The sequence below is a fragment of the Octopus bimaculoides genome, chromosome 16, assembly GCF_001194135.2.
Source record: "Octopus bimaculoides isolate UCB-OBI-ISO-001 chromosome 16, ASM119413v2, whole genome shotgun sequence".
Taxonomy (NCBI): domain Eukaryota; kingdom Metazoa; phylum Mollusca; class Cephalopoda; order Octopoda; family Octopodidae; genus Octopus; species Octopus bimaculoides.
Window position 1 is genome coordinate 46,430,320 of NC_068996.1, and position 15,277 is coordinate 46,445,596.

General features: G+C 37.4%; 1 protein-coding gene across 2 annotated transcripts in view; it reads right to left on the reverse strand.

Annotated features, from left to right (window-relative positions):
- The window catches only part of LOC106872229 (N-acetylglucosamine-6-phosphate deacetylase), a 165,956-nt gene that overhangs the window by 132,335 nt on the left and 18,344 nt on the right, over nucleotides 1-15,277 (reverse strand). For both annotated transcript variants that reach the window (XM_052973730.1, XM_052973729.1), the window contains exon 2: nucleotides 10,551-10,783. In XM_052973730.1, coding sequence (XP_052829690.1) covers nucleotides 10,551-10,770 — 220 coding nt within the window. In that variant the 5' untranslated portion in view covers nucleotides 10,771-10,783. The remainder of the gene's footprint in view (nucleotides 1-10,550; nucleotides 10,784-15,277) is intronic.

Sequence of the window (15,277 nt, forward strand, 5' to 3'; positions counted from 1 at the left end):
GAAACAAGTAAAAGATAAAAGATATACTGGGATTGATTTGTTCAACTAAAACCCTTCAAGGTGGTGCCCCAGCATGGCCACAGTCCAATGGCTGAAACTAGTAAAAGATAAAAAAGAAATGTGGATTATGATGGTGGATTAAAGGAAATGTAATCCTCAACATTCTGAGATCAAATCCCATCAGAACCAACTTAGCATTTTAACCTTTCAATGGTCAATAAAAACGCAAAGCATTGAAATACTGGATAATAGATTATTTATTGCTTCATTTTCTAAACCTATTCTGTACCTGACAACATACTGGCCTACCTATGACTCACCATGGTTTACAAACAAGTTTTGTAGCACATACAAAGCGACCAGATCTTTAAACCCCCTCCAGTTCAATCCTGTTCAAGGACTTAGAGGAAAGAGACAACGAGCAGATCCTGTGAATTTATCACTGTTCAGTTTACTCAACCATATCTAATGAGTGTACAAATGAGAATTTAATGTTGAATCAGACTAAAATGCACGCAAGTGAAACTGGACAATAAAATGAAACATTATGTAAAAAGCATAGATGATGGTCCCACACAAAAGGCACTAGTGATGGAGCCATGTGAAAAGCACTGGTGCCACATCAAAAGCACTGCTGCCACATCAAAAGCACTGGTGATGGTGCCTCGTGAAAGGCACTGGTGCCACATCAAAAGCACTGGTGATGGTGCCTCGTGAAAGGCACTGGTGCCACGTGAAAGGCATTGGTGCCACATGAAAGGCACTGGCGATGGTGCCATGTGAAAGGCACTGGTGCCCCATGAAAGGCACTGGTGATGGTGCCTCGTGAAAGGTACCGGTGATGGTGCCACATGAAAGGCACTGGTGATGGTGCCATGTAGAAGGCACCCAGTACACTCTGTAAAGCAATTGATATCAGGAAAGGCATCCAGTTGTATAAACCAAACCAAAACAGACTATGGAACCTTGTGTGGTCCCTGGCCTTCCCAGCTTCTGTCAAGCCATCTAACCCATGCCAGCATGGAAACTGGACATAAAAATGATGATGGTGATCTCCACAACAAATTTGAATTCCACACCACACAACCGAACCAAGGAGGTACAAACAAACTCTATACAATGTAAACTACTGCATGACAGGGGGTGCACAGTCCTCAGTACACTGGGTGCTGAACTGATAGAGATCTCCAAAATACTCTATTATCTATCAATAATTAAAAGTCTACTCAAAAATTACTAAGTAAACCTACTTAACAGCCACTATTGCAGAATCAAGACTGACAAATATAATTATTTAGATACATAAGCAACATTCCTGGTTTAAGTGCAATAGCAACCTGTCATAAATGTTCTTTACAGATAGATAGCAATATTACAATAAAAGTCTTCTTTTTGATTTACTTAGTATTTTGAAAAGATAAAAATTGGTTAAACAGGAGATAAAAATCTACAGTGAGGGTTAAGCATTTAGTTAAATAAAAACCAGTGAAAAGAAAAATGATACAAGATTTTCAATATAGTTTGTGGTGGTTAGTCTAATAACTTCAACTTAGCCATGGCAACTTTATCAAAGATACTCTGTGACACTATAAATGACACCCTTATATATATATATATATATATATATATATATATATATATATATATATATATATATATACATATATATATATATACATATATATATATATATATATACATATATATATATATATATGTATGTATGTATATAATTGTATCGATTAGCCTATTGGATGTTATTTACTGCTGGTCACAATGCTTTCTTGCGTTGTGACTTTTCAATGGAAATAACTTTGCAACAGGAAGACCTGTCCACCACAGCAGATTTTTGTTAATGCTCCCCTCCCATCTGAAAGAATGTATTCCCCTCATTAAGCATACCTGCCACATATTCCCCTCCCCCACTCTTTCATGTGTCTGCATCATTTCTCTTAAATGCTCTCTCTTACACTCACTCCACTATCATTCGCTCATCACAATTAATCTGTTTCTTCCATCATACTTTAATTTCTGTTTTTCAGCCTTATGAGATACTAGGCAACCATTGTAGCGCCAGTACCATGCAAAATAGTGGCTGTGTGGTAAGTAGCTTGCTTACCAACCACATGGTTCCGGGTTCAGTCCCACTGCGTGGCATCTTGGGCAAATGTCTTCTACTATAGCCTCAGGTCAATCAAAGCCTTGTTAGTGGATTTGGTAGACAGAAACTGAAAGAAGCCCGTCGTATATATGTACATGTATATATGTATGTGTTTGTGTGTCTGTGTTTGTACTCCTAGCATTGCTTGACAACCGATGCTGGTGTGTTTATGTCCCCGTAACTTAGCGGTTCAGCAAAAGAGACCAATAGAATAAGTACTAGGCTTACAAAGAATAAGTCCCGGGGTCGATTTGCTCGTCTAAAGGTGGTGCTCCAGCATGTCCACAGTCAAATGACTGAAACAAGTAAAAGAGTAACACATGATGTAAGTAGCAAACAAATTGACTTGAGCAATCTTGATGCAGGGCTTGAGCTGGCACTCCAGTAATTATTTTAAAGTCTCATACTTACATTGCTTCCTTATGCCAAACTGCTCAGTTACAGGGATGTAAACAAACCAACACTGGTTATCAAGCAGTAACGTGGAGCAAGCGTGGAGGTGCAATGGTCCAATGGTAAGGGCAGCGGACTCGCGGTCAGAGGATCACGGTTTCGATTCCCAGCCCGGGTGTTATGTGTGTTTATTGAGCGAAAACACCTAAAGCTCCACGAGGCTCCGGCAGGGGGTGGTGGCCACCCCTGTTGTACTCTTTCGCGCCAACTTTCTCTCACTCTTTCTTCCTGTTTCTTGAGTAACGCTGCAATGGACTGGCGCCCCGTCCAGCTGGGGGGGAACACATATACCATAGAAACCGGGAAACCAGGCCCATAAGCCTGGCTAGGCTTTAAAAGGGCACATAAAAATAAATAAGTGTGGAACAAGCAGACACAGATATATATATACATACAGTGATACCTCGCAGTACAAGTTTGATTTGTTCCACGACCAAGCTCATCTTATGATTTACTCGTTTTACAAATCAATATTTAACATAGTGCTAAGACTAAATTGTTAAATTAATTACAAATATTGTTCGCTTTTTTTTTTAATGGAAAAATTCAGTTCTGTTTTTTTTTTTTTTTTAAATTATATGAGCAGCTAAGTGCAAGAGTGGCTCTGTGGTTCTAGGTTCAGTTCAACTGCATGGCACGTTGGGCAAGTGTCTTCTACTATAGTCTTGGGCTGACCAAAACCTTGCAAGTGGATTTCGTACATGGAAACTCAAAGAAACTTGTGTGTGTGTGTGTGTGTGTGTGTGTGTGTGTGTGTGTGTGTGTGTGTGTATATATATATGTACACACATGTATGTATGTATATATGTATGTGTTGTGTGTCTGTGTCCCCCCCCCACACACACACACACACTATAGCTAGACAACCATTGTTGGTGTGTTTAAGTTTCCGTCACTTGGCAGTTCGGCAAAAGTGACCGATAGAATAAGTACTAGGCTTATAAAGAATAAGTCTTGGAGACGACTGGTTCGACTAAAGGCGGTGCTCCAGCATGGCCGCAGTCAAATGACTGAAGTACAAGTACAAGAATACAAGAATTCAAAATGGATTAAAATATGGATTCTGGAAAGTTTTTTTTGTTGTTGTTTTTTTTGTGTGAGTGGAATTACCCTAATCTTATCTTGACAAATATATATAAAGCTAATTTCGTTATTAATAACTAACGCAATTAAGTGTCAGTTGAGATTTTTAAATGTTATACCTGCTGTTTCTATCTTATAAATGTAAACGAGAAAGAAAGGGAGAAAAAAAAAACTAATTAAATTACTGCCCTTGTAATTTTTATTGTAAAGAGTTATGTCCCTTCCCAAATCCTTCGTCGAAGAGTTATCTACACATGACATTAGGTTTTTTTGTCTTTTTAACTTCAGTTACACTTTTCTGTTTATTTTATTGGCAAACGATCCATTTAAGGGATGAATGAAAAGCAGAACCAGTAAGAAAACCTTGCAGCATTTCATTTTATGCTCTGTCAGTTCAGATGTTGGAGTAGTTTTGAAATGGCTATTATTATTTCATAGGGAAAGAAGAAAAAAGAATCAGGTGAAGGTTTTTTTTTCATAAAATAAAAATTAGCTGTTATTAGTGATCATAGCCTAATTAGTTCAGTACAGCATTCTGTACGTTTTACTTAGCATAGATATACTGTATAAAGCCATAACATTGCAGTATTTGCCTTGAGAAAACGTCTTGTATAGACGTTGTAGTGATGCTGTTGCAATGACTGTGATGTGAGGTGACAAGAATGGCCCTTTCGTACCACATCACACGATAGTTACAATAAAAAGGAATTAAATAGAACAAATTAAATAGACACAACTACGTAAGAATGATTAAGAGAACATTTACTGATGTGATAACGTGTGTCTGTGTGTGCATCATGTATACAGAATTGAAAGGCCATCATGAGAACAAAATGTCTATGTTATTTCTTTACTACCCACAAGGGGCTACACACAGAGGGGACAAACAAGGACAGACAAACGGATTAAGTCGATTACATCAACCCCAGTGCATAACTGGTACTTATTTAATCGACCCTGAAAGGATGAAGGGCAAAGTCGACCTCGGCGGAATTTGAACTCAGAATATAATGGCAGATGAAATACCGCTAAGCATTTCGGCCGGCATGCTAACATTTCTGCCAGCTCGCCGTATGTGTGTGTGCGTGTAGGCATAGATGTATGCGCGTGTTATGTACATATAAGGATGGCAATGAGAAGAAAACAGTGAAAACGTCCATGAGCCATCAAAGTGAGAAGTAAGTTCATAGACGCAAGAAAGATAATAATGCCAGTTCCTGGTCAGTCGTACACGGTAGCCGAAATACTGTATCAAGAAGTGATGGCCATGAGGCTGAGCTGGTTACAGGTACATGTCGTACGTGAATTCGGGGCTGTGATGCTGTTGCCCAAATCACTTGCATAGGAGTTCATGCAGGTTGTATATTCGCTGTTGATCCATAGTGAAATAATTCACGAACAGTGAACTGTTGGAACCTGGGTCAATTGCTTACTGAGCTGTGTATGTAGAAAGATGATGTTGACAACGTTGGAAAAGACATGATGGTGGTGACGAAGAAGGAGGTTGCCACAATGCCGTTGAATGTCATGGTGACAAAGTTGGTAAGTTTCACTGGCTGTGTCTTCGTGGTCAGTGGCTAGGCCTTAAAAAGTCTGAAACCAAAGACCCGGAACAAGGAAAAGCTGAATTTTTATAAGGAGCTGTAGACTAAAACAGGTTAGTAAACAGGCTTCCCCACATGATCCTATTTAGAGCCTCCTATTGGTTATCTACAGCAAGTTGGCATAGCCTAGTAGGAGACAAATTGTGCCAATACCTACCAATCAGAGAAGTGGACACAATGTGATCCAAATAGCGGCCAAGAGCTAGCTGTTCCCTGCTACATACGAAAGCATGTATATATAATAAATGGGAGAGAGGAATTTCACTCAAGTCTACGTTACACTATCGTAAAATGCTCAGAAGTGTAACAGTAGCAGATGAAAAGTGTCTAGCAGCAACAGTGAATGTGCAGTTGCATGTCGGAAAAGAGTTGGGAAGAAAGAAGTATTAAGCCAAGTAGACAGCAATGAAAGCGTCATGTGCAAGCACAATACACAAAATTCTTGTTTCATATAACAGAAATTACAATTTTTTTTATCCTTTACTTGTGTCAGTCATTGGACTGCAGCCCATGCTCGGACACCACCTCAAAGGGTTTTAGTTTAAATAGGACAAATCGATCCCGGAACTATTTCTTTACTTACTCTATCAATATTTTTTGTCGAAGCTCTAGGTTATGGGGATGTAAACAGACCAACACTCGCAGTTAGGCTGTGATGGGGACAGGCAAAGACACACACACACACATACACACAACAAGCTTCTTTCATTTTCTATCAATCAAAATCTACTCACATGGCTTTGATCAGTCCAGGATTATAGTTGAAGACATTTGCCCAAGATACAATACAATGGAAATGAACCCAAGACTACATGGTTGGAAACAAACTCCTTACCATACAGCCACATGTGTGTGATTCCTCTGACAATGATAATGTAGTCCAAATGCTTGCAACAAAAGGAACTTAATAAAAGGCACTGAAGTTTCCAGAGTTGGTCCTAAACTGGTTGATTGACAACACCATTATAAGCCATGGAGGAATTTGAACTCAGAGTGCAAATAATAATAATGATTCTACTATAGGCAAAAACCCTGAAATTTGTAGGGAGAGGGAATCAATTACATCAACCCCAGTGTTCAACTGATACACATTTTATTGAGACCAAAAGGATGAAAGGCAAAGTTGACCTAAGCAGAAATTGAACTCAGACTGTAGCAATGGGCAAAATACCACTAAGCATTTCGTCCAGCGTACTAATGATTCTACAAGCTTGCAGCCTTAATAATAATAACTGAAGCAGTAAATGCCAATGCAGTACCAGGCAGTGGCTCACATGGCTTCTGATCTTAACTGACTAGAAGTGCTGTCATGTACATATTTTGTCTTGGTATAAAAGATGGGCTACAGCAAATATTCTGCTCAATACCACAGATTTGCTTGTCAGTTGCTTGATCTTAACTAGTTAAGCATGTCCCTTGGTGGTTGACGATATGTGCATCTCTGATCATGAGCAGAAGTAGTGGGGGAGCATCATAGCCATGTGTTGAGAGGAATTCTCTGGGGTTTGAATAATTCACCTTTGGAAAAGCAGGAGTATTACATTCAACATTCTTAAACCCTTATTCAAGGAATTTTTGAGTGAGATGAGCTACTCAACCTGAAGGAAATTCTAACAGGGCCCCATTTGCAAGGTCATGCGCTGTTTATCTTGATATAAGATCACCATGTCAAACACAAATGGTTGTGATGCATGTGCCTGGTGTACCTTTATCAGACGGGTAGTCATGCTAGGTATAATGGGCTTCGTATATTTTACCCCTGTGTCATTTTGATGAAATGCACTGCTCTCTCAATCAGTAATAATAATAATAATAATAATAATAATAATAATAATAATAATGGCTTCAAATTTTTCCATAAGGGCACCAATTTTGGGGGAGGGGATGAGTCAATTATATCGACTCCAGTACTTGATTGGGACTTAATTTATCGACCCCGAAAGGATGAAAGGCAAAGTCGACCTTGATGGAATTTGAACTTAGAATGTAGCAATGGGAAAAATACTGCTAAGCATCCAGCGTGCTAACCATTTTGCCAGCTCGCTGCCTTGATGATAATAATATAATAATAATAATAATAATAATAATAATAATAATAATAATCACTGATACAATACCAGGCAGTGGCTCTTATGACTTCTGATCTTAACTGATTGGAAGTGTTATCATGTACACTGTTTTGTCTTGGTATAAAAAGATGGGCTACAGCAAATATTCTGCTTAATACCACAGATTTGCTTGTCAGTTGTTTGACCTTAACCAGTTGAGCATGTCCCTTGGTGGCTGACGATATGTGCATCTCTGATCACGAGCAGAAGTAGTGGGGGAGCATCATAGCCATGTATTGAGAGGAGTTCTTTGGGGTTTGAATAATTCGCCTCTGGAAACATGGGTATTTTGCTCAACATCCTTAAACAAAACTCATTCAGGGACCTTTTGAATGGGATGGGCTACTCGACCTGAAGAAATTTCTAACTGGGCCCCACCTGCAAGGTCATGCGCTGTTTATTTTCATATGAGATCACCATGTCGTGCCTCACCAGCTTCTTCTTGGCGAGGAGGAGGAGGTCCGACGTGCTAACGTTTCCGTCAGTCAACCACCCCCAAAACTGATACTTTATTTGAACGACTCGAGTGAATTTTGAACACAGACATATGATCGAACTCTTTTCTCTATTTTTATTGAAATACATACAGGACATAAAAGGAACAGACCGTGAGGAGTATTCGATCGCAATTTCTAATATATTTAATGAAAGTGTTGAAACTTCATTGACGGAGAGAGATATCATAAAGGGAAGCAACTCTAGCAAATTTTGACTCAAAACTTGTCAAAAATTGACTCTGTTGTAGCAAGAAGCTTGCTTCTCAACCACATGCTTTCGGCTTCAGTTCTATCTCGCTACACACTCGGCAAATGAACTATTACAGCGCGTGCCGATCACAGCCTTGTGAGCGGATTTGTCAGATGGAAACTGGAAGAAGCCTGCCATGTGTGTGTGTGTGTGTGTGTGTGTGTACGTACTGAAATAGATAGAGGAAAATAGTTCACAGTGGTTGCTCGAAAGAGAGAGAATAAAGCACAAAAAGATCAAGAGAAAGCTTAGAAAGAACGAACCAATAGAAAATGAAGTACTATTGATTTTCATGTATGCAATGCTCAAGTCATGCAGGCCTGGTCAGCCATTAAAAGAAGCCACAGGAACTGACCCCTTGAAAATTATGATACTGCTATTGTTCACAATGGAACGTGTGCAGCCTATGGAAAGGTGTGTATGTATATATATATATATATATATATATATATATATATATATATATATATGAATAAAAACTGTCAGACGGGACCTTGATGACTGCCATGAGGCAGGAAAGTATACTAGTCCTTATATATTTAATATTCTATATTTAATACTCAATATTTCATATATTCAATACGACATTCAATACTTCATTTCATTTTACTATTTATATTATATATTCCATATTCTATATCCCACATTAATTTTATAAGAATATAAATAAAACATAAAAAACAGACAGAGTTGGGACTCTTTTAAATAATATATATATATGCGGCAATAAGAAAATGGAGGGGATCAAGAGGTGGTATTCATCAACTTTTAGACATTATACTATGTTTTTTTTTTTTTTTAAAAACAATTATAACAATATACATACATTTATAACATATTATGCTTTACATATATAAAAATACCAGTAATTATTAAAATATTTAACGTAGAACATGTTCTACATTATATATTTTAATAATTACTGGTATTTTTACATTTTATATATTATATATCATCATCATCATCATCGTCGTTTAATGTCCGCTTTCCATGCTAGCATGGGTTGGACGATTTGACTGAGGACTGGTGAAACCGGATGGCAACACCAGGCTCCAATCTAATTTGGCAGAGTTTCTACAGCTGGATGCCCTTCCTAATGCCAACCACTCAGAGAGTGTAGTGGGTGCTTTTACGTGTCACCCGCACGAAAACGGCCACGCTCGAAATGGTGTCTTTTATGTGCCACCCGCACAAGCCAGTCCAGGGGCACTGGCAACGATCTCGCTCGAAAATCCTACGGGAGCCAGTCAGGCGGTACTGGCAACGGCCACGCTCAAAATGGTATATGTAAAGCATAATATGTTATACATATTTGTATATTGTTATAATAGCTTGTTTTTTTTAAATAAATAAATAGACATAATATAATGTGTAAAAGTTGATGAATACCACCTCTTGATCCCCTCTAATTTCTTATTAAGGGTAAAAAAAACGTTTTACCTTCACCCGTTTTTTACATTCAGTAGTGTAATTGCCGTGCAATGTAAAAACACTTATGTATTAATAATTGGGTATTCTACCAGCAGTATATTGGATAGATATTATCCCTTTGAGAACCACTGCTTTATGGATTACATCTTTAACCCATTACCTACCAGTGATCTCATATGAGATCACTCAAAAATTACAAATTTCCTAATTATCTGTCAATATTTACACATATCTAACCTTTTTGCTATATCTACTAGGTATATTTCTCTGATATTCAAATGAAGTTTGCTAATTTTTCACCCAATATCTCACTTATTTCTATTTAAAATGTTATTTTGATCATTCCAGCATGTTTCTATGGCTGTTTTATGCTAGAAATCAAAGTTTCATAAAAAAAATTCCAGTTAATAGAATTATGGGAGATAATGGGTTAAAAAAAAAAAATAGAATGTTCAATGTTCACATTCAGAATGCCTACTAGAAACAGCAACCAAAACTATCAAATCCCACCCTATCTTAAAAAATGTAGAACACATCAGATCAATGGTTGTGAACCAGGGTCCATATAGGATTTTGTAGTTAAAATTTATGTGCAATAACTCAATTATACTTCTCCAGCACACAAAATATTTTAACATTTTTTAAATACAATTCTGGTTAATAACACAGTTCTGCTGACAGAGCTGCACTGGTATTGTACTAATGAAGAAGCCACAGTAATTCAATAAAAATTTTGATACTGCAAGATATAACTGCAAAGTCAATTTAACAATTTTTATGTGTTTTTAAATGGCTAAAACTACTCTTGTATGCTGAAGCTGGTTCAGTTTCAACTCATTCTTAGATTAAGTCACCTGTGTGACATGTAAAAATTTGTTTTATTTCAACTATTGTACATTTGAAATAGACAAAGGAAAAAAAAAAAGAATCTAAATAGCAGAATGTTAATATCAAGTACATTACCGTTTATCTGTGCCTCAATAAAGCCAGCGCTAATTATGGCACCTTTACAATCAATTTTTTCATCAGCAACAACTTTCTTATCAAAGAAGACTTTTTCTGGGTTAACAATTTTTCCATCTTGGCACCACAAGTCCTCTCTTATAAGATCATTACCAGCAATAATTCTACAGTTTTGGAACTGAAGATATGGAGAACAATCACGAGTGCCTTTCTGCACCATTGTAAAATAAATTCTGAAAAATAAAAATAAATTTCTTAAGATAGTGCATGATATTTGAAAAAAGAATGCAAAAAAAAACAAAAAAAAACAGGTTGTCATTTTTCACAGAATTCAATACTTATAGGTAAGTTTGTTCAGAATTCTCTCAAACCATAACCCAGCTTAAAATCTTAATTTCAATGTTACCACATCAAGGAAGTTATTAAAGAAGTTCCATATCAGCAACATACCAAATATTAAGCAGATAAGACCTGTTCTTATGAACAGGTCTTTGCCAAAAAGAGCAAAGAGATTCTATTGTTATTTGATTTGTGAGAATTATCAACCAAATTCTTATTTTTACTCAAACACCTTGACAATTTAACAAAGGATCAATAATGTCCTTTGTGTGGTCTCCTGACCTACAAGACATAGCAACCAAGTCACCATTTTATCACACTCTATAAAAAAATTTAAAAAGACATAAGGAACACCTGATAACAACATCATTTACAATAGACCTACTCAAGCAAGATTGACAAGAAACATGGACAAACATTTCATATATTCATTCAATATTCTACAGCTTTATAAATATGGAAAAATTATAGCAGTTTCAGAGAATCTGTGAGGTGTTCACAAGAACAGAAAAAAACAGTACAGGATTGTGAAAATAAATAATTAAAATAAATTAATAGCTGTTACATGAATTGGAAGTGTGATGCTTTATTGTGGTGATCCATAAAGTCAATGAAATTAAATATGTTAGTAATGGAGACTCGTAGGTTATTTAACCTAAATAACTGATAGACGCAGGCATAGCTATCTGTAAGAAGCTTGCTTCCCAACCACATGGTTCCAGGTTTAGTTCCACTGTGTGGCACATTGGGAAAGTGTCTTCTACTATAGCCTCAGGCTGACCAAAAGACTTGCGAGATGATTTGGTAGACAGAAAGTGAAAGTAGCCAATCATATATATATATATATATATATATATATACACACACACACACACACACACACAATGTGTGTGTGTGTGTCTGTGCTTATCTCCCCACCACCATCACCAGTTGACAACTCGTATTGGTGTTTGCATCCCTGTAGCTAAGCAGTTCGGCAAAAGAGACCAATAGAATAAGTACCAGGCTTAAAAAAATAAGTCCTAACATCGATTTGTTCAGCTAAGACTCTTCAAGGTGATGCTCCAGCATGGCCACAGTCAAATGATTGAAACAAGTAAAAGGATAAAAGAATGAAAATAAAGTACCAGCATTAATTTGGTAAAGAAACATCATGGGCGTACACATAGCCCTGTTAAAGTCATTAGACTTGGTTTGAAACAATAGAAGATGATGCTAAGAAAATAATTTCAAACTAACAGACTCAATTAGAATTTGAGACAGGTCTAATGATCTGGGATTGACACCAACCAAGGAAAGGATAAATTAGTTGAGGTATGGTAAAATATGTGACTTAAGGAATATTATGCACAAAACATGTATGTGTGCCTACATGCACATATCATTTTATATTTTTCCAAAAGACTCCCTTCAGTCATGATTGACCATGAGATTGAACCTAAAAAGTTCTCCTCCTAGGCACAAGTCTGAGCAAGGTTGTTTATGGGAGACCAACAATTACCCATGCATACAGGTTTCCCCTCTTCCACACCACTGATGTTATCCAATGGAAAGGCAAAGGCGGATACAGCTTGGCACCAGTGATGTCGCAACTCATTTCTACAGCTGAGTGAACTAGAGCAACGTGAAATAAAGTGTCTTGCTCAAGAACACAACAAATAGGCCGGTCCAGGAATCAAACTCACTACCTCATGATTGTGATCCTGGCACTCTAACCACTGAGCCATACACTAACATATAGTCGAATACATATTGCCGCAGCATATTTTTATAGCTACATACCCCTCCAGTTGCAAATTGTTACCTGTTTTTCAAGTAAATGTATATACACATGCATGTGTATATGTATGTATACATATATATATGTGGGTGTATGTGTATATATACATACAATACATACATGTTAGTGCATTGTGTATGTGTGTTGTGTGTGTGCGTGTGTGTGCATGTGTGTACACACATAAAATGATCGTCTTCATTTAATGGTCATATACATAATGGTCTTATACATATAATGGTTCTATACATGGATTAGACAGATTAACAAGCATGGATTAGACAGATTAACAGGATCCAATGGATAGGTCCAAGGACTACATCATACTCCAATGTTTGCTTCAACATGGTTTCTATGGCCAGATGACCTTCCTAATGAAGCACACATCTTATGTGCTTAAATTAATTTTCAATTACTCATTGCATTGCAGCTATGCTAGGGTAAAACTTTGAAATCGTTATTATTTCATGTTTGTTTTCCATATTTGCATGAGTGGGAGAGTTCAATTGGAATTGGCAAGTCAGAAGATTGCATCAAGCTCTGCTGTCTATTTTGGATTGGTTTTCAATAGCTGAAGACCCCATCTATCACCAACCACTTTACAGAGTATACTGGGTGTTTGTTTACAAGGAACCAGTAGCAGTGAAGTAGACATTTAGTTTGCAAGACTAAGATCCCCTTTGACTGAGTGAGGCTACAGCAGAGAGGGAAGTAGCTTTATTATAGATGAAAGGTTAAAGTATGAGAGACAATGACAGAGCTGAACAGGTTTGTTGCTGCAGAAGCACTACAAGGCTACAAATATTTTGAGAGACAGCGAAAGAGTGGGAATGACCAAGGTGGATTTGTAAAGAGATTAAAAAACAGGGGTGACGAGGAGTCAGGATGTTCCTGCAAAGTATATAGACATGAGCAGGACGAGAGAACAGAGAGTAAGAGATATGCGAGAATGAGAAATGGTTAGAGATGGAATATGTAGTTGAACAAATACAATGAATGAAAAACAAACGTTGAGGGATGAAAATATATATGTTGAAGAGAATGTAGGAAAGTGTAGGTGACAACATTAGAATTCCAGTAAGGTGTATATGTATAAATGCACACATGTTGCGATCAAGAAGTTGAATTCCTTTCTTTTGCTAGGCTCAAATCTCCTATGTGGACCCATGAAAAACAGACCTCCACCAATTATTCTGCCTATACATCTGTGCACACCTTTCAATGCCGTGTATGCCATAAGGTTTGCAATTTTAACAGAGGCCTTAAAAGACATTTTAAGATCCACAAAGATCAGAACTTAACTGCAGCTCTTGGTGGTCCAAATTGGATATGCAATCTATGTGGGTGTCTTTTCAAAACATTGTCTGGTTTAAAAAGCCACTTCAGATGCCATGATGGTTCTAAGGTGTAAGTACAAGAGGTGGTCAGATTCTGCATAAGGAGTAGACAACCCCCTTATTTGTGTGTGTGTGTGTGTGTGTGTGTGTGTAAATATATATATATATATATATACTAGCAGCTAAGCCCGGTTTCACTCGGTCAGTTTGGATGATGTAGTTGTAAAGCCTGCTCTGTGTAAGCATTCGACTTGTTTGGGCATGCTTACGTTAAAAAACAATTTTAGAATGACTTTTTTCTGTCAAAACGCTAAAAATAACTGACCAACAAAAAAAACCAACCAAGATTCAACCAAAGCAAAGAAAATAAACCCAAATACTAAGCAAACAAAGATGAACCATCCCACTTCCATTGCGCACGTACACATGCACACACACACGCGCGCACACACACACACACACACACACACACACGCCCACATACCCCCATTTTACATACACACACACATATATTCACAGAGTTGAAACGCTGTTTGATTTATTTTTTCAGCGTACAGTTTTCATCATCCCACTACCAAGTATGACATCACTCATTCCTTCCTTATTCATCTATCACCTCTTCCTTTCTCATTCATAAACACAAGAGTATTATTATAGTAAATTATCTTGGTAACCATGGGAGCTATGAAAAAATACAAAACCCAGCAACACCACCGGATCATTCTACACATTTCTGTAATTTTTCACTCAATTCCACCCAGATGTTTGACCGTGAATCCCAAGACAATAAAGGAATCGCCCATGTCAAATTTATATATATAGATATATATGCAAGACACACATACAGTATGTATCAAGTAATTTCTATTTACAAACTGAGTGCAGATATGGCTGTGTGGTTAGAAGTTTGTTTCCTGATTGCACAGTCCTGAGTTCAGTTCCACTGCGGAGCACCTTAGCTGAGTATCTTCTTTTATAGCCTCAAGCTAAACAAAAACCTTATGAGTAGATTTGATAGACAGATACGGAAAGAAACCCAATGTACATATACATATCTGCATGTGTGAGTGAGTGAGTGAATGAGTGAGTGTGTGTGTGAGTGTATACATATATGTGTGTGCACATACATGTGTGTATACGTGCATGTGTACACATGTATGCGTGTTTACACATGTGTGTGTGTACACGTATGTGTGTGTGTGTACACGTGTGTGTGTATACAAGTGTGTGTGTGTGTGTGTGTGTGTGTGTGTGTGTGTGTGTGTGTGTGTGTG